This window comes from Lagenorhynchus albirostris, chromosome 9, assembly GCF_949774975.1.
Source record: "Lagenorhynchus albirostris chromosome 9, mLagAlb1.1, whole genome shotgun sequence".
NCBI classification, from domain to species: domain Eukaryota; kingdom Metazoa; phylum Chordata; class Mammalia; order Artiodactyla; family Delphinidae; genus Lagenorhynchus; species Lagenorhynchus albirostris.
Window position 1 is genome coordinate 64,426,651 of NC_083103.1, and position 27,028 is coordinate 64,453,678.

Consider the following 27,028-nt stretch of genomic DNA (forward strand, 5'->3'; position numbering starts at 1 on the left):
CCTCCCCAGCCTATTTGAATGATGTCCATTCAAGCTATATTTTCCAACCATTCTCTGGTGATGCGCACAAATATTCACAAGTCCTAAGTGTGAATTTCCATAAGTGCAGAGACAATGCCTATCTTATTCACAGCTGAATCCCAGACAACCAGGGCAGTGCCTGTGCTCCACAAGTATTCAATATGTGTGTTCCACAAATAAATAAAAATGGAAAAATCGTGGTATAAAGCTATGCAGAATGCAATCTTAATAATGTAAAATGTGCATATATATTTATATGCGCAAGAAAATCTCAGAAAAATGTAGTAAACCATTTACTTTTAATTCATGCTTTTTAAAAAAGTTTTCAAAATGTATGCTGATACTATTTTTCTCTCTGATACTGAGATACAAAAATATAAACAGAGACAAAAGGGAGTAGAGCAAAAATTGTGCCCCCGACACATCAGATAACAGCATGGGGCCTAATGGGAAGTGTACAACCCCTCACCATGTCGCACTGGATTCTGCATCTTCCAGCCCTGACGCTGCCCCACTTCCTGCTACTCCTCTGCCACCCGGGAGAGTGAACAGTACCAAGCCATGCTACGCTCTTCACGTTGGTATTTGCCATTTACTCTCTCACCCCACTCTTCCAGTATTGCCAGCGTGCTAGTTCTGTGTTCTTGCCATCTTTTCATTTCTAGGGCCAAGCCCAATCCCCAGCAGACAGAAGAACGTAAGTGCTGCTGGGGTAAACTAATTCGTACTTGAATGAAGCAGTGACACTGCATGTGAGGCCCATTTCTTTCATTGACTCTAGAACCACACTCGCCTAACAGGGTTGCCGTGAGGACTAAATGAGAAAATGCACAAAAAGCACGCCTGACACAAAATAAGCCCTCAGTAAAGGAACACGGTTATTAAACATTATCGGTGTGATCACGCCCAAGTTGCTTTGCTGCCTTGGCCACAGTCATCTTAAATGGTGGATCATAGCTCCACTCATCCCCTTGAAATGAGAAAGCGCTGAAAGCAGTTTGGGAACTATAAATCGCTAAACAAACACACACTATTAACATGATGATCATGACGATTATTATATGCCATTTTCTCTGTGAATCTTGCCTACAGTAAGTTTATCCTTTAAGGTCACATTACCTTTGCTGATGTTTCAAACCATCCTACGAAACCATGCTCCTTGCAGAACTGGTCCATCTTGAGGCCATTGTTCATGAGCACATCTTTCCCCTGGTCACATTTGTTGGCCAACAAAACCACTGACACTGGTTTGCCATTAGGGAGGCTTAACTTGGAGTCCAAATCATTTTTCCACTTTGTCACTGCTTCAAATGTAGCTGGTCTGGTGACATCGAAGACAATAAATGCACCCATAGCTTCTCGGTAATAGACCCTCGTCATGTTTCCAAATCTTTCTTGACCTATCACCAAAAACAAATAGAAATCAAAAACACGTTACAGTTGTAAACTGAATCGTACATGGGAACCTAATAAGACCTCATATGAGCAGACCACTCAGTAAAGTGCTTCATTGCTTATCTCTAAAGAATGCACTAAATATGAAGTCAGGCAGCTCTGTTGATCTTTGAGTCCTGAGGGGATTCATTCACTTAATAAGTATTTATTGAAATGTCTGTGTACCATGTAACAGTCCAGAATTCTGCTAATACAGTATCCCACTAGCCACATGTGGCTACTTCAGTTTAAATTAATTAAAACTAAATAAAATTTAAAATTCAGTTCCTCAGTCACACTAGCTAGCTACATTTCAAGTGTTCAATAACCACATGTGGTTAGTGGCTACAGTATTAGACACCCCAAGAGAGAACGTTTCCATTATCATAGAATGTTCTATTGGACAACGTTGTTCTAAATACTTGGGATACAATGATTAAAACATGAAAATCCCTACCATGATGGAGCTTACATTTTAGTGGGACGATAGATTAGTATGTTACAAAGGCATCCACAGTCAACGTTAATCAAGGATAACAGTAATAGCTAGCATTTATTGTATGTTCACTAACCATCAGTGATGTGATTCCCATAAATAACCATTAAGGTACAATTATTAGGCCCATTTTAAAGTGACAAAATTGAGACCAATATGGCTAAGTAACTTGTTCAATTTATACAGATGGTAAGCTTAAGAAGTTACAATTCAAATCTGAGCTTTTTGAATCCAGAGCCCATAGTCATTTACCAACATTGAATACTCTTAACCACTGAGCCATAGTCTTATAATACTATCTCTCCCCCAAGTTTATATAGCAGGAGTGTCCCATTCAACTCAACTGAACAGATAACAGATATTTACGCATCAATGCCAGTCTCTGAGCTACATGCTAGGATTACAACAGTGAACTTGAGGGCCTATACCCTTAACTAGTCTACAGTCTATGGGATAAGGAAAGCACTCTGACATAGAAATAAACAAACAAAGAAATAAATAAATGGATTAGTCTTAGACCAATCAGCTAGAATCAGTTTTACTCTGATTCTTAACTTTCTAAATGAATATTGGCAAATTTTAAACACACTAAGTTTAGTTTTCCCATCTGCAAAATGGCAGTAATAATATGCACCTCACAGGGTTGTTACGTGGATGAACTAAATTAACACATGGGAAACATCCAGCACAGTCCCTTACAACTCGTTGGTACTTGAGTTTTCCCTCCCTTTCTTCAGCATGTTAAAAATTATGAAAGACAATATGACAAAGGTAGTGAAATCAGAGTTCTAGACCAGAGTTTATGAAAGAAAATTACAGGAATTTGAGCTGGTCAACCAAAATGAACAAAATCCTATTGCTTATAAGTCTATCCACTAATAGTTGCTGAAGACAGGAGCTGTCGAAGACTGGGTTTATATTTTCTGAACCCAAAACTCCCGAAGTGCATGACCAAAGTTTTTAAATTCTGATTTGGGAATTTCTTTGTGTTCAGAGTCTTAGGAAGTTTTAGAAATTAAAACAAAGTTAAGTATGTATTGAATAAGTCAACTTATCTTAAAAAATAAAATGCTGAAACTGGCATGTATCTAAGAACATACAGGTCAACAAACCTTTAAGAACACTTTACACTTAAGTTTGTGTTCAAGGTTTTGTGACGGTGAGTTTTAATTCAAGTTATCAAATTCTTTTATAGGTCATGTTCACACTGGCATTAGCATTGTGGATTGTAAGAGAAACTGATCCGTAAGCACTTAATGAAAATGCATGAAGGTCAAGGCTTCCTATCCTAGTGTGTGAGCCTGTGTGCTCAAGCATGTATCACTTGAAAGAAGAACACTTTGTCAGGGCCAGCTCATGTCCATTCGAAAATATTTCTTACATGGGTTATACTAGCATTTAAAAAAATTTCCCCCAGTCATCTAGTCAATGAAAGAAAGTGGTATAATACTCCTCATATGACACAAAACCCACAGATGAACTTTCATTTTTTCCAATGAGTTCTTAATTTCATTGTTTTCCTTTTTTTTTTTTTTAGTTCCTTATGCATACAGTGATTTCCTTTGATACTGATCAGGGTGGCCATGACATTTCAGGAAGATAGGGGAAAAAGGCCCTCTGTTATCATTCAGAACTCTGAAGGCCTCTAGGCTTTTTAAGGATGTCTTATGATCCCTTTCAGGGAACTAATCAGATGAAGGGCAAAGTCATGGGTTATTCAATAATCTGCTTGTCCAGGGGTTTTCATAGTAGAGTAAGGCAGCCCTCAAGAAGAAAGATTTTACATTTCAAATATACGGCAAAAGGTCATTTTTAAGACTATGCAAAAAAGCACACTATAGGCTTATACCTTCATAGGGATTGTGTGCGTTGTGTTTGAGTTTGTGAGGGTATGTGTGTCAGATCAGAAACAGGAAGAAAAAAGTTTGTTTCTAGAAAGAAAAGACCTTTGTATATTGAGGTCACTGGGCCAGGAGACTTGGAAAGTTTGTATTTTTGGCATTCCAGCAAGAGGTCACATTCAGCCCAGGGCCTTTCCAGCACTCATTTTATCCTGCCTTTGTCAGCTGACAGCGCTGTCTGCTGTTTCTTAAGAAAAGAATGACAACCATGTGACTCTTCGTGAGTGCCTACATATGGACAAAGTACAGACCTGATGAAACTATCATAGGTGATTTACGTTAAAAAAAAAAAAAAGACTGTAGTTAAAAAAAATGCCATTGGAGTTAAATCACTGATTCGACACACATTTACTGAATAATACGATCCAGGTTCTGTGCTTTGTGCTGCAGATACAGAATTTTTGTCCTTGAGGAACTTCTAAACTAAGAAGTGTTACACTGGATGCATGGACCAAAAATGATCCAGGTCACCATGTAAGTCCCCATTTCTTGTAGTCTCTAAGCACACACTCCATAGCCATGTAGATGCGGCTCATGATTCAGCTCTCAGCCTCAAGGGATATTAAACGACAGAGCAATCAACTGCCTCACAAACGTTAGTACAAAGCTTGTGGTAATAATTTGGATAACCTCCCACAGGAGGCACTAAACTGATGGGTCAGAAGACAGGGCATCTTCTTTTTAATCCCTCGTTACCAGTGCAGTCTTAGACAACTGTATTTCTCTCCCTGAGACTCAGTTTTCTCATCTGTAAAATGAAGTTATTCTGGCCGATCCCTACAGCCCCTTTCTGTTTTCATGCCTTCTACCCCTATGATTCCACCATTAAATTAACATCTGGTCCTCTGTTCCAACTGCATGAAGTGGCCCATTTGGTGTCATGGACTCAGCTAAAAACATACACCAGCAACATAGCCATAGCGTGTATTTAATATTTTTCACTTGATAATTAGTACTATCCGGATGCTCTCAGCGGGCATAACCAAGCAGTGTACCTTCTAGACAACATAAAAAGAACAAGAGGGTTTTCTATTAACCAGCTAATTCTGTGACCTCAGATCAGCCACTTCACCATTCTGAGCCTCCGTTTGCTCATTGGTAAAAATAAGGAACTGGAATGGATACGTAAACTAAATTCATTATTACCTCTGACAACCCCTTTTGATCAACCTCCCCAGTATGCAGGCATCCAGCTCTCTACCTCCCATTCCTCCTGTGTTCCCCACACTGGTTCACAGCATCACCATCCACAATGCCACCCAGAGTGGTACCTTCAAGTCATCTTCCAACTCCTTCCTCATCCCCATATCCAAAGGGTCTCCAACATCCTATCAACACTTCCATTTCAAAGGGGGCTCTTGACTTTGCCCCCTCCTCTCCAGCAGCACTGCCACTGATCCACTTCAGGCCCTCATTGCTCCTCATTTGGACCACTGAAAGCTCCTAATTGGGGCTCTCAGCATCTCAATTTTTGTCACTCCCTCTTTCCCTTAAAATAAATGTAAATATAACACAGGTTTTTAGACAGTTGCCATTCAGGCAGCATAAAACATCACCTGCTGGGTATATATAAAGGAAATGAAATCACTGCCTTGAAGAGATATCTGCACACCTATGTTCTTTGCAGCATTAGTGACAATAGCCAAGACATAGAAACAACGTAAATGTCCATCGACAGATGAATGCGTAAAGAAAATGTGCTGTGGTCGTCTCTCAGTATCCACAGGGGATTGGTTCCAGGACCCACTAAAGATACAAAACTCTTAGGGTGCTCAAGTCCCTGATAAAATGACCTAGCACACCCACCCTCTGTATCTGCAGATGTGGAATCTGCAGATACAGAGGACCAACTATATACATGTACAACAGAATGTTATTCAGTCATAAAAAAAGAAGGAAATCCTGCCTTTTGCAACAACACGGGCAAATGTTATGAGAGCATTATGTTGAGGAAATAAGTCAGAGGAAGAAAAATACTGTACAATCTCACTTATGTGAGGAATCTAAGAACGCCATAAACAGTCAAAATTCATTAAAACAGAGAGTAGAACAGTGGTTGCCAGAGGCTAGGGGATGGGAGAAATGGGGAGATGTTGGTCAAAGGGTATAAACTTCCAGCTGTAAGATGAATAAATTCTGGGGATCTGATGTACAGCATGGTGACTATAGTCAACAATACTGTATTACATAATAGAAAGTTGCTGAAAGACTAAGTCTTATATGTTCTTACCAAACACACATACAAAAAGGTAATTAGGTGACGTGATAAAGATGTTAACTAACCTCACTGTGGTAATGGTTTCACAATATAGCAAATCATCATGTTGTACACCTTAAACTTACACAAAGTTATATGTCAATTATATCTCAATAGAGCTAGGGGGGAAAAGAAATCATCTGAGCTATTTACAGACCACCCATTCCCAGGGCATCCTCCTCAGAGATTCTTATTGTACTGGTTTTGTGTGGGACGCAGGAAACCGTTTTTTAAAGCCCTCCCTAGGTGAAGTCTTAAAACTTCTATTTCTATCAGAATCCACTTTCAAAATATAAATATTATATATATATAAATATAATATATATATTATATATATATAATACATTATATATAATATAATATATAAATATTACCATGATGCTCTGCCCTTTCAGCCCTCCAATGACTCTTACATTACACTTCTATGAAGACTACACATTTGGAGCCTTTGGCCCAACCACCCTTTCAAACTCCTCTCCTGTCCCTTCCTTCAGAGTGTTCCACAGGCAAGCCGCACTGGACTACTTGTCCTTCCTGAAACACATCCTGCATTACTCCCTGGCTTTTCTTGCCTTTTTGCAGCTCTGTTCCCAAAGCCTGAATTGCCTCCCCATCTCCCCTCTCCCCTTCAATCAAATCCTATGCAGCCTATCATTGTGCCCTGAAACCTCACACATCCTGCCAGCTGGAACCATGGCTCCCTTTTTCACGACCCCATAGCATTTTCTTTATCCTATTCCATTCACTCTTATCATGCTGTGTCTTCATGCTTCTCTCTCCAACTTGGCATTGGAAAAACCTGGAAAACAGGTTGGTCACATTTTAAGGTTGTAAATCCGCGGCCTATTTCTCCACTTTTTGGATATGGTATAGCTCACGACACTACAGTAGAAATAAACTGAAATTAAGATTCCTCCTTCCTCTAAAATACAGCGTTGTCTTGTATTCATGAGCCAATGCCGCATACTGATGCACTTTATATTCTGCTCTTGTTTTCAGCAAATAATCAATAGATGTTCACTGATGGAGAAAATTAACATTATTCTAACAAGGTTATGTGCATATCTGTTGCAACGAGTTTCAGACTGGAATGTTATGTTTTTGTAATCATTCTCATCCTCTTAAGAAATAATCTCTTGGAATCAGTTTACTCTATTCTAAACATATATTTTTGGGGTCATGGCACAATCAGTAGAGCTGGAAGTACCACCAAGGCATGCTCTTTATTTCTAGACAGTAATGGTCTGAAAAGCAGGAAAATAAAACCAAAAGTAAATATGAGTTTTGAACAAGGATCTGAAGGAAAAAAAACTATCCAATTGCTATGATGATCAAATGGCCACTGAACTTATAGTGGCGTAAGCTGGTTTTGAAGGCTCAGGGAAACCCACCAGACTAGGATCAGAGTCAGGCCGACAACCTGGTAAGAAAAGTTTTCTCCATTTTTTAAGAGCCCATCTGACCCTCTGGCAGTAGTTCTGAAACTTTTTCATCTTCTCTCCTCACTTCTTTGCTCCACCAAACCAGCGACAGAAAAGTGTCAATCGATCACCATTTTTCCCAGTCATCTAGGCTTCTATTCTAGAATTAACCTTGTGTAATCTTCCCCTACAAAACTGCCAACCTCTCTCCCTAGCCAGACCAAGGTTTCTGCAACCCCCTGACAAACACTGCCCTGTGTGCCCAGTAAGTGTACAGTAAGACCTCTTTACTGAGTGAAGAAATAACCCCTAATTCTTTACTCCCTCCCAATGATTACTGGCAGGCTTAACAAGTCTTTAAGAGTCATCCTCTGCCATGTCACTAGCAATCATCACTTTCTTTCCACTCCCAGTGAAATCACTTTAAGTTTGTCTCATCTCACCTCATTTCTTTCATTCATCTAACAAAATATTTTGAACTCCAATTAATTTCCAGACACTAGAAACATGCAACTAGAAAAAATCAGCAACTAAGAAAAAACAAAAATCGTTGCCCTCATGAAGCTTACATTCTAGTAAAAAGAGATCAACAGTAAACAAAAAAGTAAGATACGTATAACACTACATTATCTGGTAAAAAGTACTACGGAGAAAAATAAAGCAGCAAAGGAGAAACAGGTATGCTGGAGGCGAGGGTACAGTTAAGCAGGATGGATGGATGGCTCACTAAGAAGGTATCATTTGAGTAAAGACTAAAAAGAGGTAAAGGAACAAGTCATATGGATGTTTAGGAGAAGAGGGCTTTAGATAGAGGGAATGGCAAGTACAGAGGTGCAGAGGCACAGACGTGTCTGGCCAGCATGTGGAGAACAGCAAGGAGACTGTTGGCTGGAGAGGGCGGAGCAAGGGGAGGAGTAGCCTGTGATGAGGCAGGCAGATCACAGGATCCAGACTGTAGACGGTTTCAGGCTATTATACTGATGCTGCCTTTTATTCTGGATGAAAGAAGAAAGCACTGAACGATTGTGAGCAGATGAGAAACATGAACTGACAGAAGCAAGTGGATAACTGTGGTTGCTGCATTGAGGAATGACTTAGTCAAGGTCGGAAGTAGGGAAACCATAATCCAGGCAAGAGATAATGATGTGGACCAAAGTGGTAGTGGTGAAGATGGTCCAGGTTGGTGGTTTTCCAGATATATTTGGAGATAGAGAAGATAGGTGGGCTATAAATTATGAGATGATTCAAGCATGACCCACAAGCTTTTGACCTGAATTTTTGAAAATATGGAGTTGCCATTAGCTGAGATGGAGTAGGCTTTTGGAGACACAGGTTTTGTGGAAGTAGACTGGGACTCTGACATGTTAGGTTTGAGATGTCTGTTACATAGATACGTCGAATAGGCAGCTGGATAGAGGGGTCTGAAGTTCCAGGGCGGGGGGTCAGGACTGGAGATTTACTTTGTATTTTAATTTCTGTACACCTCTGCCAGATTCACCACCCAAAGCCCTCTTTTCACCCTGTCATTTGCCTACTTAAACTCACTACTGCCTAAAACAGATGCCAAAATTTGGAGGTTAGGCGGCGAACATGTTATGGGACCCACACAAGATTTAAAGCAATTTGAGCTATTTCCCAACAGTTATAAATTGGAAAATAAATACAAATATTGGAATGTCTTAAAAACTCAGAATATTCAGAAATCCAGGGTCTGCATTATATGAATAATGTTGTCAAGTTCATTTGCGCCGATCAGTACCAAACACTCAGTGTTAAAGAAAAAAAGCTGGCTGAGATACTATTCCTTTGACATTGCTAGATACCACAAAAAACTGCTCTAAATTTAAATTTATGTATCTATATCCATTTTATTAAAATAATTCTAACAAAATATTTAGAATTCAATGAAATGTATATAGTTTTATTTTAAAATAAATCATTGCTATTGATCCATTTTTCTTACGCTAAGTCTCTTATAGATGGTTACGTAGGATCCCAGGATTGTTTCTTCGCATCAAAATACTCTTTAACACACTTGGCCTCACTCTTAATACATCCCTCTAGCTGGATGTGACGTTTTGTGGAAAAACAAAATGGGAGCCAGGATTGAGGGGAAGTTTTGTGCCCATTTCCTAGGGAAACAGGGAGCAGTAGCTTGCGTGGTCCAGAGTGAGAACAGAGTTTTTCAGAGAGGATCTCGAAAGATAAACAAATGTTGGCCCGGTAGAGAAAAGAGTTCATTTATTTTACCCTCTGGGCTCCTATGGGATTTTTAAGGTTGCACACCTCGATCTACAAGTTAAAGGCTAATCCTCAGACCGAGGTCAGCGTCCTGCCCCAAACTATGCCTTGCTAGGCTCTGCTAAATTCTGCCTCTTGCTTTCATTCACACTCCTTCCACGGCACTCCTATCCTCACTGGAACACACCCTACCTCTGATTCTCTGCCTAACTAAATCCTACCTATTCTTCAAGGTTGTACCAAACCCCACCTTCTTGTAGCGTTTTCTGACTACTTGGCCCCGGGCTCAATTCTTTCCTCCCCTATACTCACACAGCGCTGACTGAATGTATCACTTGTTCGCCCATTCAGTCAGGCCCTGCCTCATACTGCTTTTTATGTGCTGCAAACCTCCGCAGACCATGTCCCCGGTTACGCTGTAGACTCCTTGAGCCCACTGTTGAATTCCTCCAAAACTGTCCCCTATCTCTCTCTAGCACATGCACTCTGAGAGCCTCTCTGTTGGTGCTCACAATGGTCTTGCGAAATAAAATGGAACTGGTAATACAAGTACTCTTTACATAATAAAGTAGCAATTAATATTGATTTCTTATTTGTGAAAGGGAGCCCCAGCAGAGAGAGGAGTGGAATGAATAAAGCAAGATCTCTAATCCAACTCATTTACTTTCCATGCCTACTAAACTCCTGCTCATTCTTAAAATCCCCTCTGAAAAATATCTGTCCCCAGTTCAGAAGCGCCTCTCCACAATTTCTTTAGTTCCCCTATAAACAGTGGCTCTCATTTCATCTTACTACTGGTTGTCACGTCTTATAGGCAAGTCTTGTCTCTACTTAACAAGAAGGTAAAGCCAGATGCAGTGTATTGAATTTAGCTAGATTGTGCAAGAGAACAGGATGGCATAAAAAGTAACGATTGGTTTCTTAGGGTCCATAAGCAATAGCATTATAGACAGCAAGGGTGGCTGGGTTATAGTGATCTATTTTTAAATTAAACTTTGAAAATATTCTCATTAAATTCTAAATTTAAATTTAAAGCTGTGTGTGTGTGTGTGTGTGTGCATGTGTGCGTGTGTGTGTGAAAATGAGTATCCCAGTACCTCAGTGAGATTTTTTTTCAGAATTATTTTTGACTGGGGTCTGACACTACTCAGTTTAAATGAAATAACTCACTTGGATAGAGAAGAAACAAGATCATATAGTAATGCAGTTTGCAATATTGGATGGAGGAAGGGAATGAAACCATGTCACAGAAGAGAGGTTGGCAAGAATCAAGATAGAAGGATCAGCATCTCATGTTTTTAATTAAACCAATTACAACCTAAACAAACAGCTAGCAAACAACTTAAAAATACGTCCACTGAATTACAAGCTCAAATGTATTAAATAAAAAGCTATCTTTGAATTACTTACCATTTGAGACATCACCTCTAAGTAACCTTTAAAGATACTTTTATAAATAACTCAAAAGGGACCCTGGACTCTAAGGGTTTCACTCTTAAAGAATTTCCTGATTCCTTCACAGGTAAAATTCCCCAAATGTGTGCCCAGGTGCTTTGGGGGTGCCTCAGTGAACTCACAGGGTTGCAACAAGATAATTTTAAGGCAAGCACAGTGGTGCTCAAGATCAATTAGACACCTCAGGAACTACTAGCTAGAGGCAGTTCACAATTTTAACATTAGGTTGTACTACATTCCCTTTGATGTGATCATATCTTTTTGAAGCTGGGGTTTTTGCAGTTTGTGGGATAAAAAGCAAGAGTCATGTGAAAATCAATGAGAAACAGGAAATGAGGGTGGTGGTGTCCACTCTGACTCAAAGGTTTGAGATACTATTCTATGGCCCAAAGCAATGCATATGCCAATAATAAATATAGTTATTAAAAGTGAAATAAAAATCATTTTCTTTTAATTTATGTCTTCCATTTTTTCCAAAGGCCTATTAACTATTAAACTATAATACTTATTAAATTGTTCGGTGCTAACTATTTAACAGAGCTTTTAGGTATTTCTATTGTCTTAGAGGTACCATGAAAAAATTACTTTGACGCCAAAGGTTCTGTGAACTGTGGAAGTTTGAGAACCTCTCCCAAGCCTAGCCTGGAGGATTGTTTTCTTTAAGTTTAAAACACACACACACACACACACACACACACACACACACACACACACACACACACACACACATCTCTACCACCGTACAAGACTTAATTTTTATTCCAATAACATCAAGCATCATAGCCATTCTTATCTTTAATTCTCAAACAAGAGACTGTGTCCCTTAGGCACTGTGGTTTTCCTGTCTCAAGTAGTATGTTAGTATGGTTCTTATTAAGCCAAACCAACGACATAGTCTAAGCAATGACGTGTGCAAAGAACTCAGCTCATCCAACTCTTAGCCCTGTCCAAAGTAGAAAGGCTAAAAACAATAATAAATATTCCTTTAAAATAAATAATGTACATCTTCAAAATGCAACTTAATCCATGATGTGTGAAAACAATTGCATTGTTATATTACACAATAGGAAATAGTAGAGTGGAGTGGTTACAAAATAGAATTTGTAACTAGACAAATCTCAGTTCATATCCTAGCATCATCTCTTACCTTCTGTGTGACTTTTGAAAAATTTTGAGCGTTTATCTGTTTTCTAGCCTGTATAAGCATAGCTCTCTCCTCTTTATGATAGGGTTAGTAACAGTACCTACAGATCAGTTCCTTGTGAGCAGTAAATAAAATGATACGTAAAAATGCACGGCACCCAATAAATGGTGGCTATTAATAACACGTTATATTGCAGGGGGAAAAGAGTCCTCCCAACAAGTAATTTAAATCAATTTGTTTTCAACTTCACCCTACAAATTAGATTGAAATGTGTTTGAATCCCTCACACTGTAGATAATTGCTTGGTCTCCAATAGGCTGAGGAGTTCACAAGAAGCTAAGTTTTCCATTGTTCTTCCTGAGAGAGCAGATGTATGTAAGGCTGATGAGGAAGAAACGTTAAATCATGTGTCAGGATAACACAGACTACAAAAAATAGCGACTTGGGGCAAAGAGTAATAATTCCGATTTCTCCCAGACATTTGAAATGATTGACTATCCTCGTCCTGAACTCTCTTCCCTTTGCATCCAAAACCTGCTTTTGCTTCGTTCTCCTCCTCCATAGTACTTTCTCCTTTTCTACTTCTTTGCTAACTCCACAGTCATTTCATTAAATTATGTAACAAGTAATTGTGTCAAGCTCTGCTAAACATCGGAAAGGATATCTGGAGAAGTACAACATAACTCTAATGAATTGCTAAAGGGAGACGTGCCAGAAGGGAGGAGAGTCGTGTCGGATTCAAGGGAGGAAGAGGTTACCACTGGAAGGAGAGAATTCAGGAAATCTTTGTAGAGGAGTTGCCCTTTCAGGTGGGTCTTAAACATCAAGTAGGTTTTGGATACGTTGAAATAAATGGAAGGGCATGTGAACTAGCAAGAAGGGCAGGAGCAAAGGCACAGAAGCAACAAACACGGGGTGTGAGTAAGGAAGAGCAAGGAGTCCAAATGGCCACATTGGAAGCCTCATAAGGGAGCACTGGGGGAAATTATATTAGGCATGTCATTTGAAGCCAAACTGTGGGTGACTTTGGTTCACCCCAATTCCATACCACCATCCTCTCTTCTTCTTTTTTTTTTTTTTTTTTTTTTGGCGGTATGTGGGCCTCTCACTGTTGTGGCCTCTCCCTTTGCGGAGCACAGGCTCCGGATGCGCAGGCTCAGCGGCCATGGCTCACGGGCCCAGCCGCTCCGCGGCATGCGGGATCTTCCCGGACCGGGGCACGAACCCGTGTCCCCTGCATCGGCAGGCGGACTCTCAACCACTGCGCCACCAGGGAAACCCCATCCTCTCTTCTTTATGGCATGAACTCCCATAGCTGGATGAATGCTAAGTTCATTTTTTTTGTGCCCCAGTACTTGAGACAACAGCAAGACATCTGGTGTTAAGAAGTTTTTAATTCTCCAAATCCCATCATTAATAAACCAGAGAAGCCTGTATTCTGGTTCTAGTTCTACCACTAACTAGCTCTCTGAGCCTTAGAAACTAATACGAACCCCCTTTCAGAGCATAGCTTCCTCATCTGTAAAATGAAGGATTTGGTTTGATGAACCCTCAAGGTTTTAACTCTGTGAAAATTACCTATATTGCTTCATCTAATCTATCCAAAAACATAAATAAAAACAGTTTTGTCATTTGACCTCCAAATGAATTACATTTTCCTCCGAATTATGAAGATTTTGTTAAATGAAGAAGCACAGTTTTTAAGAATGGTCTTTAAGGTCACTCTCCAGTTTTTATGGTGAAAAATAAAATGAATGCCAACTTAAGAAAAGTGATCACCATATTTATCGATTCTAAAATGTATGCATTTTTCATATGTCAATGTTCATAAAATTACAAAGTCTTTCAAGCATGAAAAAACTTGTATTTTGTTCATAAACAAAAAGTTTCTTTTGTTTATTAAAGAAATTTTTAGAGCAATGATGAAATAGTTGACTGAAAATTTTTAGTGAACAAATACTCATTAAGCACCCACTAGTACCAAGTACTAGGGTTACAGCTGGAAGGAAAAAGCATTCCAATGCAGTAGTAGAGGACTTCTAATCTGAAGTAAGCATGGTATATTATGAGAGGAGATAAACAGTATCTCCCTCAGTCACAGGGACTCAAAAGAGACTTCCTGAAGGAGATGAGATGGGTAAGTGACAGAGGAGCCATAGAAGCTATCTAAGTAAAGAAGAGGGAAAGTGTAGTTAGCCAGAGGCAATTGTATGAGCCACAGTATAAAGGGAAAGGTGGTTGAACTGAAGGCATTATACGATATCCAGAATGTTCCAGAATCATACATATGAGAGATGAGACTGGAATGGGTGACAGAGGCAGGATCATGAAAGGCCGTGAATTTCATGCTGAAATGTTTAGTCTTTCATTCCAAAAGTGATGAGGGTCCACTGAAGGATGCCAAACTGGAGAACACCTAACTAGAGAATGATGCCATGCTAAGAAGCCTCACCTCTGTAGATGACAAGCTGATGGGTGGGAAAGCCTGAGAAAGGGATGGGCATCAGGATGATGCTACAGTAGGTCAGATAAGTTGTGAAGAAGACATGGCTACTGAAAGGAGGGATAAGATAGAGTTATTTGTCAAGGTAGAAAAGACAGGATTTGATTAATATGTGAGAATGGAAAACTAAAGGGAGTGGGGAATGGTGAAATTTAAAACCTGAGTTAGGGCTTCCCTGGTGGCGCAGTGGTTGAGAGTTCACCTGCTGATGCAGGGGACACGGGTTCGTGCCCCGGTCCGGGAAGATCCCACATGCCGCGGAGCGGCTGGGCCCATGAGCCATGGCCGCTGAGCCTGCGCTCTTCAACGGGAGAGGCCACAACAGTGAGAGGCCCGCGTACCGAAAAAAAAAAAAAAAAAAAAAACCTGAGTTATTTTCAATAAATAGTTTAAGATAACATAACTTCTCAACGAAGCTCTTGAACAGCTGAAAAAAAATAGTGGAACTCAATAATTTGGAACCCCAGGCTAGAGTCTCAGACTTGACTTTGCCAAGTTGATGGAGACTACTCTAGTACACCCACCTAGAAGGTGAGGATCTTTCCTTGATAGAATAAACCCGAATTCCACCCCAGGAGCCACCATATCCATTTGGGAATATCCCTCCCAGAATCAAAGAGAGTAAAATAATAAAAAGGGTTCTCAATGGTTTGAAAGCAGGGCTTCCCAAAGCGAATTCTCAGAAGAGGGAGCAATCGGGCTCTAAACCTACCACAAGACAACTCTCTTCAAAATGCTTTCAGGTGAGCAATGACTCTAAGGTCCAACCCCACTGGCTATTTAACACCAAACCACTTTTACTGAGCAACTATAATGTGCCAGGCACCATGTTCTACTTACCTTTGGCCCAGTTTCCTCACCTATAAAACTGGAAATAATATGACCCATTTGGCAGGATCATTGTGCTGTTTAAACTGCAAAGTTTACTTTGATAAATTGATTAATGTAAGGAACTATCACTCTTAACCATTGGCTTAGCAAATACATCCTCTCCTAATTTGACTGCCATTCCCTCTCACCACCTCCCTCCTTACATTGTAATCTCCGGCAATGCTGGACGACCCACAGCCCTCACCACGTCCCCTCACCTCCACACCATGGCTATGGCATGACCTTCTTTAGCACCTGACATTTCTCCTTCAGGGCACTTATCAAAACAGTCAATAATTATCTCCATGATTATCTTTAAATATCTTTATGCTCCACCAGAATATCAGATTCCATACCAATGTCCATTTCACTCCCCCCTAAAACCCTATGTTTATCAAGTGAATGAATAAATTTTCCCAGGCAAGATCTTACAACTCTCAAATCCTGAGGTTTTAAAATGACTTTCAGACAATGCTAAGAAGGGGAGAAAATATTTGCAAACGAACCAACTGACAAAGGATTAATCTCCAAACTACACATGCAGCTCAATATCAAAAAAACAAACAACCCAATCCAAAAATGGGCAGAAGACCTAAATAAACATTTCTCCAAAGAAGATATTACAGATGGCCAACAAACACATGAAAGAATGCTTAACATCACTAATCATTAGAGAAATGCAAATCAAAACTACAATGAAGTATCACCTCACACCAGTCAGAATGGCCATCATCAAAAAATCTAGAAACAATAAATGCTGGAGAGGGTGTGGAGAAAAGGGAACCCTCTTGCACTGTTGGTGGGAATGCAAATTGATACAGCCACTTTGGAAAACAGTATGGAGGTTCCTTAAAAAACTAAAAATAGAATTACCATATGACCCAGCAATCCCACTACTGGGCATATACCCTGAGAAAAGCATAATTCAAAAGAGTCATGTACCACAGTGTTCATTGCAGCACTATTTACAATAGCCAGGACATGGAAGCAACCTAAGTGTCCATCAACAGATGAATGGATAAAGAAGATATGGCACATATATACAATGGAATATTACTCAGCCATAAAATAAACGAAACTGAGTTATTTGTAGTGAGGTGGATGGACTTAGAGTCTGTCATACAGAGTGAAGTAAGTCAGAAAGAGAAAAACAAATACCGTATGCTAACACATATATATGGAATCTAAAAAAAAAGGTTCTGAAGAACCTAGGGCCAGGACAGGAATAAAGACGCAAGACATAGAGAATGGACTTGAGGACACGGGGAGGGGGAAGGGTAAGCTGGGACAAAGTGAGAGAGTGGCGTGGACATATATATACTACCAAATGTAAAATAGATAGCTAGTGGGAAGCAGCCGCATCTCACAGGGAGATCAGCTCGGTGCTTTGTGGCCACCTAGAGGGGTGGGATAGGGATGGTGGGAGGGAGACACAAGAGGGAGGGGATATAGGGATATATGTATACATATAGCTGATTCACTTTGTTATACAGCAGAAACTAGCATACCATTGTAAAGCAATTATACTCCAATAAAGATGTTATAAAAATTAAAAAATTAAAATAAATTAAAAATAAAAAGACTTTTAAATGAAATGCTGTAAAATAGAACAAAATATTTAAGTACCATTTTGACCCTCAGTGAGAGTACCTGTGTTCTGACAAAGCCAGAATGAAACAGATCCTGGGTTTCCTTTTGACCTGGGTGGGCCTCAAGGGCTCCACTTACTCCTTCTTTCTAGGAGCCCGTGAACTCCTCCCTCTATAGCTCTACAACTTAGAATCTGTCTTCCTTCTAGTCACCATCCCTCCAATCACCTCATCCCAACCACTTTAATTCTTTCCACCATGATGTTTATAATCTATTGGCAATGGGGAACCACCAAAGTGATGTTCTGGGAAGATAAACTTGACCTTAGCACACATAAGAACTGTTGGAGGAAGAGACTAGAACTAGCCAGGTGGCTATGACAGCAAGACAGGTACATAATAATAGTGCTGTCCCTGGTCTAAGGCCGTGACAGGAGAGGCATAATCACTAACTGACATGGAGATTGATAGCATGTGTGGCTCAAAAGAGAAGGAGAAAAGATGGCAGAGGTTTCAAGTCGTAGTGACTGGGTAAAAAGTAGTATAGTTCACATAAACTAGGAAGACCAGTATGTGGAGAGATATGTCTAGTTGAGGTTTACAAATAGCATCATTTACTACTTTCATTAAAAGGGGTGATGGGGGCTTCCCTGGTGGCGCAGTGGTTGAGAGGCCGCCTGCCGATGCAGGGGACACAGGTTCATGCCCCGGTCTGGGAGGATCCCACGTGCCGCGGAGCGGCTGGGCCCATGAGCCATGGCCACTGAGCCTGCGCGTCCGGAGCCTGTGCTCCACAACAGGAGAGGCCACAACAGTGAGAGGCCCGTGTACCGCAAAAATAAAACAAAAAGGGGGTGATGGTGTGATGGTAGATATTCTCTGCTTGTGTTCCTTTGTTGTTGTATTGTTGTTTTCTTTTGCACTTTCCATTTTTGCTACATTGAGCATATATTACTTTATTAAGAGAAAAAACCAACCATCTTGTTTTTTTTATGCAACTTGGCTATGACATATTGATCTTGCAATATATATGAGATATCATAAAGACAATGTCCAGCAGGAAGACGAAATTGTAGGCCTGAAGCTTGTGAGAAGGCAAGGTTATAGGCACAGTTTTGTAGTTATAAGCATAGAGTTTAAAGCCTCAGGAATGCATGAGCTCCCCAGGAGAAGGAGACGGAATTAAAAAGGGCCGGAGGATGAACCTTCTGTCTCACGTCGTGTGGCCCTGAAGTCCCTCACAGGGAGTAACTGGTGCTAGGTAAGAACACAGGAAATATCACACTAGCTAGGGGTTTTGTTCAGCCTGCTCAGAGAATGGATGGATGTGGTATGGACAGGACCCCGTCTGCATCTCCAGAGTATTTTGCAGTTACCTATATCAGTACACTTTACTCACCGTTACAATGATTTGCTTCTGTGCTGTCGTGCCCACTAAACCGTGAACTTTTTGAGGTCAGGAATCAAGTCTTGTTCAGTTCTTTAGCCTTCTCTGTTTTCCCCCTCACCTCGCACAGTGCCTAACACATACCAGGCATTTAATATACACATCTGCTCAAGAAACCAACCACACACATAGGAGGTGTTCCCTGCATTCCCTCCTTCTCTCAAATGACTTAGCTTTCCTCGGTCAGGCTGCTATGTGCCCTCTTGTGTAGAGGAACTAGTCCTCTAAAGCCTAGATGAGGGGACTTGTCCCACAGGCCTAATGCCCATGTGTCTGTGACACATGGAGACTCTAATGACCTCCCTGCAAGAAGCCCTGAGGTGTGTGGCCCACCCATCATTCACCTCACTCTGAAAGTTCACTGTTTTGTTCAGTGTACATACTATTTACTTGTAAGCACATAGCATGTTAATCCACACGGTATTTAGAAAATCTATAATTAGCCAGGCTAGAAACAAGGCAATAAAGTGCCCACCAGAAAGTGGCCCAGACTTGCCATGCATTTTTACTTTTTGGTCTGACACAGTGGTTGCCAAATTTAGCTCTTTCTACATTTTTAGATCTAATTACGTGGATAGTTAAAACCCTTCTTCTAAAACTTCCTGGAGAATTAGTCTTTTAGAAACAGATATTGAAGAGATGCTCAAGTCCAATCCCTTCCCTCAGTTGAATTTCACAATGTGGAAGCACTTTATAGACACTAAAACAACACACCAGTGTGACCCAGATGAATCTCACGGCCACTGGTGTGGGCAGTCAGCGTTTCCAGGCTCCTGACTCTAGACCGGGGCTACCCGCCGCTGTCAGTCTGCCTGTTGGATAATTAATGTCCTCCAATGCTTCTTTGTCACACAGCTTAGGTGGGGAAAGTTAGTATAGATGTGCCCTGCAGGGAAATATTTTTCTGGATCTTGTTTTAGCTATATAGGGGAATTTATTATTTAGGAGAGTCTTGCAGTGAAACTTTCACATGGGGAAGAAGCATTCTCTAAATTACCTGCCAACTTAATTTATCTTCTACTGTATTTGTTAAGTCTAGCATCAGGTTTTCTGATGACCAACAGACCTGGTCATTTCTCTCATATATATGCATAAAAGATGAAGTTAAACAGACCTGCTGTTCCTATTCTCCTCCGCCACGTGCGAGCTCTTGTGACCTTGGGTCTCTGATTCTTGATCTCATATAAAATAGGCCTAACACTACCCTCTCTGTCAATATCCTCAGCAACGTTGGGAAGATCAAGCAGGAAAATGTATGTGAAAGTAGTTTGTAATAGCGATTAAAACAACAAGAGTAATAGCTAACGTTCCGAATGTGTCGGGTACAGCTTTATATGAATTAACTCGTTTCATTCTTGTAACGCTAAGATACAGATTCTGCTGTTGTCCCCAGTTTTTTGACAGGAAACCAAGGAATAGAAGTTAAGTAACTTGCACAAGTCACAAAGCTAGTAAGTAAAGAAGTTGGAATAAGCTGCCACGTACTAACTGGGCACAGTAAGACTATATTAAAGCTGACAGAGGCTGCAAGAGAGAACACAGCATGAATATGTGATATCACAGGAAAATGAAACAGTTGCCATTTTAAAGATGGAGCAACTCAGATCCAGCAGGGTTTCATGATTTGCCCAATGTCAAGTATTACAGTTTTAGAATATCCACAATTTATGGATAGAATAAGTAATAGTATGTTTATTAGTATTCTAATTAGTATTCTAAAATATTCTTTTTTTTTTGTGGTACGCGGACCTCTCACTGCGGTGGCCTCTCCCGTTGCGGAGCACAGGCTCCGGACGCGCAGGCTTAGCGGCCACGGCTCACGGGCCCAGCCGCTCCGCGGCATGTGGGATCTTCCCGGACCGGGGCACGAACCCGCGTCCCCCGCATCGGCAGGCGGACTCCCAACCACTGCACCACCAGGGAAGTCCTAAAATATTCTATTTTTAAATTGTGGGAAGTAGAGCAAAGCTGTTAGGAACCTGGGTGCGGGATTCAATGGCCACGTTTTAAATTCCAGCACTACCATTTAACCAACTATTTTACTGGAAAATTAAAAATTAAATATGCACAGACAATTGTAAGAATAAATGCCTAAAAGATGTTAGCTACTATTACTATCACTGTCCTAATTCCTGTTGCCAGTTCCCAAATCACATCAAGAGTTCTGGACAAAATTGTATAGTTCTCTTTGAAAGTGCTAATGGAGTAATCACAGCATCAGGATTTGGAGAGGAGTAGGAAAGGAGAGTCTCAAGTGTGAACTTTTCTTTCTTTCTTTTTTTGATAATTCTATAAAGTGAAAAAACCCTATAACCAAGAATCAAATTTTCAGAAATAGATTTTTATTCCAGTTCCTTCCACTCTCTGCACAGCGGTACTGATTAACATCCAAAAACATGTTAGAAATAGGAGAGAGAAGGCAAGAATAATCTATCTACTAAAGAAGCAGTGCCATTAAAAAGGAAGGAAGTATCACCCCAGTGGGCCACCTCTGCACCAGGCGCTCACAGGCCTTTGGTTATAAAGAGCATGGCTTGATTCCAAATCAGACAGACCTGCTTCAAAGCCAGCTCTTCCACTTATTAGCTGGGTGGCCTTGGGCAAAGTGACTTAACTTCTCTGACTCTATCAAGAGTTTCTGAACCCAGAGCTAACTCAGCTGCTCCTCTACGGTAGAATCACTGGGATACAGGGCAACTGCTGTCCCCTAAGGGGTTTGTGGGATTCATCACGCTGGTTTAAAGGTCTACTTCACAAGCGCTTGGGGAGAGGGAAGGGTAAGCTTGGATGAAGTGAGAGAGTGGCATGGGCTTATATATACTACCAAATGTAAAATAGATAGCTAGTGGGAAGCAGCCGCATAGCACAGGGAGATCAGCTCGGTACTTATGTCCAAGTAGAGGGGTGGGATAGGGAGGGTGGGAGGGAGACGCAAGAGGGAAGAGATATAGGGATATATGTATATGTATAGCTGATTCATTTTGTTATAAAGCAGAAACTAACACAACATTGTAAAGCAATTACACTCCAATAAAGATGTTAAAAAAAAAAAAAGGTCTACTTCACAAGCCCTGAAAGGTACTTCTTGGAGTTTTTTTCAGGAGCAGACTGGCCCGTCTAAGTGGCCACAAGACACACATCATGGGAATTAGCTGAACAAATAGGACCCCACTTGGCATTTAACCAAATGGATATTAAAAGTCTAATTGAGCAAAAATTCCCTCTCTAGCAGATGGATGTGATACCCTATCCAGACAGGGCATGTCCCCTCTACCTCATCCACACCCCCGGCAATCTCAACGCAAGTCCCCCAGCTTTCATGACCTGTTCTTTTCAGACACACACCAGAAGTGAGCACAAAGGAGACAGAGAAGCATTCCTCAAGGGTGGACAGACAGGCTGACCTGAAGATGCTATAAGATACACTTAGCTGACTGAAGTCTGGCTGGGAAGTTGAGGCTGGATTCCATATGAACTCACTCCTCACAGGACCAGCTATGCAGCTTGAAACATGTCAGTACTGCGCTCCAGTCACCCTTTCCCACAATGGCCCAACTTCCCCCCAACCAGCTTTGCCTGCTGCCCAACTTCTAACTCAGCCCACAGGGCCTTTGGGCTGGAGGCTGCCAAAGACAGGTTAGCACTAAACATCAGAGCTCCGGGAAAAGGAAGCTTCCCTACAGAGATGGTGCACACCACTGTATCTATAGGACTAACTTTCCACGGCTCCTCAGATTTCTTACTTATACAGACTTCTGCGACTATAGCCTCCATGGCAACTTCAGAACTGAGTCATGGCTCAGGAGGTATTTCGAAGCTTGGGAATGAAATTGCTCAAGACAGCATGTGGTAATATGGACAAAGCTGGAAAATAGTGCTGGATGTTTGGAATACATTGTATGTGTCCATTGTTTACCAGGAATTATCATTTAACAAGGTTTAATTAGCACATTTACATCATGTCCTTCTTGCCTAGCGTTTATACATGTTCAAAAAAATTGGTAGCTAGTGTAACAACAATTCATGCAGCTCTCCTAGGTAGTAAGTACTAATGGGTTTAGCTAGAATTTGCTGGTTGTTCATCTCTTGTTTGCTCCTTTGTTGAGAGAAAGCATTCTATCTATTTACAGACAAGGAAACTGAAGCGAACTTGCCTAAAATCACCCAGGACATATGGGGTAAAACAGGGATCCAGACAGAAGCAGTTCGACTCTGGAATTTAGGCTCTTCATCTTTATACCCTACTATTGTCCCTGTTAGGTGATGACACTGAGACCCACAGACATTATGTAACACGTCTGAGGTCACATCATTATTTGCTTTTCACATAAAAATCTAAATTACAGCTACATCCCCTTCAAACAGTAAGCTAATTCTAAACTTCGGTCCTAGAGACTTTGATGCAGCCGGAAGAGTTGTCAGACACTGAAACAAGCAGCAACAAAGTGCACAGACTCATAGAGGATTTTCTAGGTATAAAGCCCAATCAGATAGTGGCCAATGACACCTTCTGGTCTCTGATAACCCCTGTGCTACTAGAGCTGCTAAAAATGACACCAAAGGCATGAATCTGTTCAGATGCCAAGAGTTTTATCATAAGACCTGGAAGCTCATGATTAAAGAGGCACTGGAGTCCCCAGAACCAGAAACGCCTTTTTGAAAATTTTCCACATTTGTTCTCGCTTCAGGCCATGATAAAGAGTTTCCAGTCAAACGCACCAGCTAAAATGAACCTGTTTTCTGCAAGAGAAGCGGCCAGTTTGCGTCCAGCACTTATAAAGGTTCCTAGTGCCACAGACTATGAAATAGGCAGAAGTGAAGCGGACTATTTGAAGGGGTTCACAGGGAATCCCAGAGGACCTTAAAACTTCTGAGCAGGAAGGGTCCTAAGATGTCATTGTCCAACCACTCTCCAACTTAACAGGGGTGCAGCTGAGCTGAAGGGACTTCTCTGGAGTCACTGAGCAGGTTAAGTGAGTGGCAGGGCCAGTAACTGTAATGAGGGGTTAGACATGCCCAGGTTGCCAACAGCCTCCGTCCAAGGACTCACTCTTTATACCCCAAGCTTAGACTGAAGGCCTAACTTCTGGTACCAACCCTAGGAATCAAATTCTGATTTCAAACATTGTAAAGATGCTTCTCATTTTCCAGACCTCTCAGTGAAAACTTTAGGGACAAATCAAGAAATCTGTGGCTAATGTCATAGACCCTTAGACAAAAATGGCCCTAAAATAATACTCAGTCTCCTTTTCATAGATGACAGAGAGCCAGAGAGAGAGAGAGGGACAGACAGACAGACAAAGAGACAGAGAGAGACAGAAAGAAAGAGAGAGAGAAATAATACTTTACCCCCAATACATACACAGAAAGTTCCTCGGCTTTCTCAAAGCAGAGAACGTCCAACTTGCTTGATTGAAGGGTAGAAAAGGGGGGTAGCAAAAGTTGGAATGCAGTGAGAGATTGGAAACTGGAATTGGGAAACTCCTCTAGCCTGGAACTCTCCTGGTTCCCGCTGTGAACCGGTCTAGGGGCTTCCCGTCGATGGCCCAAGCACAGAAGGGCGGGCAGGACACTCAGGGCCGCGCCACCGGCGGGACTGCCCGTGCCCGGAAAATGAGCTGGAGACCAAGAATTGAATGCAACTCCGGGTATTCTCCCTCTGGGTCCCCCGGGAGGCCCGCGCTGGGGCGAGAGATCCCAGGGGAGGCTGTGGGAGGGAGATAAAGCAACAGCCCCAAAGCTCCAGTGAATGCACTTGAAATTTCTGCGCGCGCGAGAGAAACTGTTTTCTTTGACACCAAGTTTCCAGCCCACCGGGAAAAGTCTCTTGCGGCGCAGCACCCAGGAGATCTGGGTCTCCCACTTGGCCGCAAGCCGCTGCCCAGCGACTGGAGACCCGCTGCGAAGCGCTCCCGCCCCCGATCCCCTCCCCCGCTGCTCACCTGCGATGTCCCAGAGCTGCAGGCGAACCACGGTCTCCGGGTCCCAGTGGAGCACCTTGAGCGCGAAGTCCACGCCGATGGTGGCCCGGTAGTGCGAGGAGAAGTTCTGGTGCACGTAGCGCTTGATGATGCTGGTCTTGCCCACGCCCAGGTCGCCGATCACCAACAGCTTGTACAGGTGCTCCTTGTGCGGGACCTGCATCCTGGCGGCCCGCCAGCCGCGCCTTGCTTTGCAGTGCGGGCCGGGGAAGCGCAGCCGGGCCTTGGGCGGGAGAGACTAGCGGAGCGCGAGTGCGGGCGAGAGAGAGCGGAGGCGGCGGGGCGGGACTGGACGGGGCGAGGGGCGGAACTCCTCCGCGGCCGCCTGGAGAAACGCCCAGACAGGAGCCCAGGGGTTAATCCTCCTTCCTACCCCGCGCCGCGCGGCCTTGGAGAGGGGTGGAGACCCGAGCGACTCCCGGGCCGGATAAGTTAGGGGGCCTCAAGGCAAATGCCTTTTGCAGAGGTTATTCGTACAGCACTTTACAGTTTCCGAAGTGCTTTTCTCGCCTGCGATCTTTCCGAAGTGCTTTTCTCGCCTGTGATCTTGGCCACAAAGCTTGGAGGTGTGGTTTTTATTTTCCAAGTTTTGCAAGCGAGAGCGTCAAAAAAATTAAGTGACTTGCCGAGACGGTAGTAAAAAGCCAGGCTGAACACAGAGCTCTTGAGGTCACGGGCCCCGCCACCATCCCATATGGCAGAGAGAGCGTGGAGGCAAGGCAGCAGGTAATACGATTTCAAGAGGCATAAGAGCTGGATTTGGGTCCGGCACGCCCTGGTTTTCGAGGTGAGTGACCTTGTGCAAGTCATTTCACCTGCCCCTGCCTCCTTTCTTCCTTGGCGATCCGGTAATGGTAATCCTGACCTGTCAGCAGCCTGCGGGTGTGAACACTGAGCACCTTCACACCTATTCAACTAGTAATCGTCTAACCAGGAGGATAATTGGGCTGTAAATGCTGAGGGCATCCATGCTTTTAGCCTCCACCTCTCCTATCCTAAAAGCTCTGAGCAGCATTGAAAGACAATTTAAACAACTAGTCAGATTATTTTACGTGGTAATAATACTAGCAAGCATCTATCCAGCACTTGCTATGTGCCAGGTTTTATACATATGTCACCTAATCGACCCAGCAGTCTTAAAAATAGATACCATTGTGGGCTTACCTGGTGGCGCAGTGGTTGAGAGTCCGCCTGCTGATGCGGGGGACGCGGGTTCGTGCCCCGGTCTGGAAGGCTCCCACGTGCCGCGGAGCGGCTGGGCCTGCGCGCCATAGCCACTGAGCCTGCGCGTCCGGAGCCTGTGCTGCGCAACGGGAGAAACCACAACAGTGAGAGGCGCGCGTACCGCAAAAAAAAAAAAAAAAAATAGATACCATTATTCTTCCCATTTTACAAACGAGGAAACCAAGGCCTAGACATTTTAAGTAATGTACCTAGGGTCAAACAGCCAGTGAGGAGAAAGCCAGATTCAGACTTAAATCTTTCAGTATGAAAGAGTTTTGTTTTGTTTTTTTTTCCCATTTATTCTTTTAACAGATATATATTCGTGCTTGGGATGATAAGGAATAACACAGACAGAGATTCCTAGTCTCAAAAGCTTTACCTTCTTGTGAGTAGAGACAGACAAGACAACTGAAAAATAAACACAATTTGTAATATATTAGTTGATTTCTACCCACACAGGGACACACCAGGCAGGTTATATCTAATAAGTGGACCACGTAGTCTGTCTACTTAGAGCATTGGCCAACACTGAGGCTTCATGAGTGGGAGCAGGTGGGTGGATCAGGAAACCTGAGGTGCCTAAGCCATTTTGAGAGCCTGCAAAAAATTAGGGGTGATGGCAAAATAAGACCCCACCAGATCCAAAATTTTGGTTCTGTAGATCTGAAAGACAAGTTTGGTCTGGGCAAGAAGCTAATATTTTTAACAGTAGAATAAAATAAAAAAAAAAAAGATGAGAGTACAAAACAATGGCATTAAAAGCAAATATAAAAAAGAAAATCATCAAAGCCAAAAGGTGGTTCCTTGTAAAAAAAATAACAAATTGACAAACACCTAGTACTACTGATCAAGAATTTGAGAAAACACAAATTGTCAGTATCAGTTCTTATAGACATAAAAAAATAATGAAAATATATTATGAACAGCTTTCTGTGAATAAATTTGGAAATTTAAGCAACATGGGGCAAATTCCTTGAAAAACACAATGAACAAAATTGACCCCCCCAAAATGGAAAAACTAGATCATTCATTGTACGTTGATTA

The 27,028-nt window shown here is 42.0% G+C and overlaps 1 protein-coding gene across 2 annotated transcripts in view; it reads right to left on the bottom strand.

Moving 5' to 3' along the window:
• RAB38 (RAB38, member RAS oncogene family) overlaps positions 1–25,319 on the bottom strand; it is a 70,759-nt gene extending 45,440 nt beyond the window's left edge. The window contains exons 1-3 of one of the 2 annotated variants that reach the window (XM_060160192.1): positions 24,722–25,319; positions 15,076–15,174; positions 1,141–1,421 (exon numbers count right to left, since the gene is read on the bottom strand). In XM_060160192.1, coding sequence (XP_060016175.1) covers positions 1,141–1,421; positions 15,076–15,174; positions 24,722–24,923 — 582 coding nt within the window. In that variant the 5' untranslated portion in view covers positions 24,924–25,319. The remainder of the gene's footprint in view (positions 1–1,140; positions 1,422–15,075; positions 15,175–24,721) is intronic. The other variant, XM_060160193.1, reaches the window with a different exon arrangement.
• Between the last annotated feature and the right edge of the window lie 1,709 nt (positions 25,320–27,028).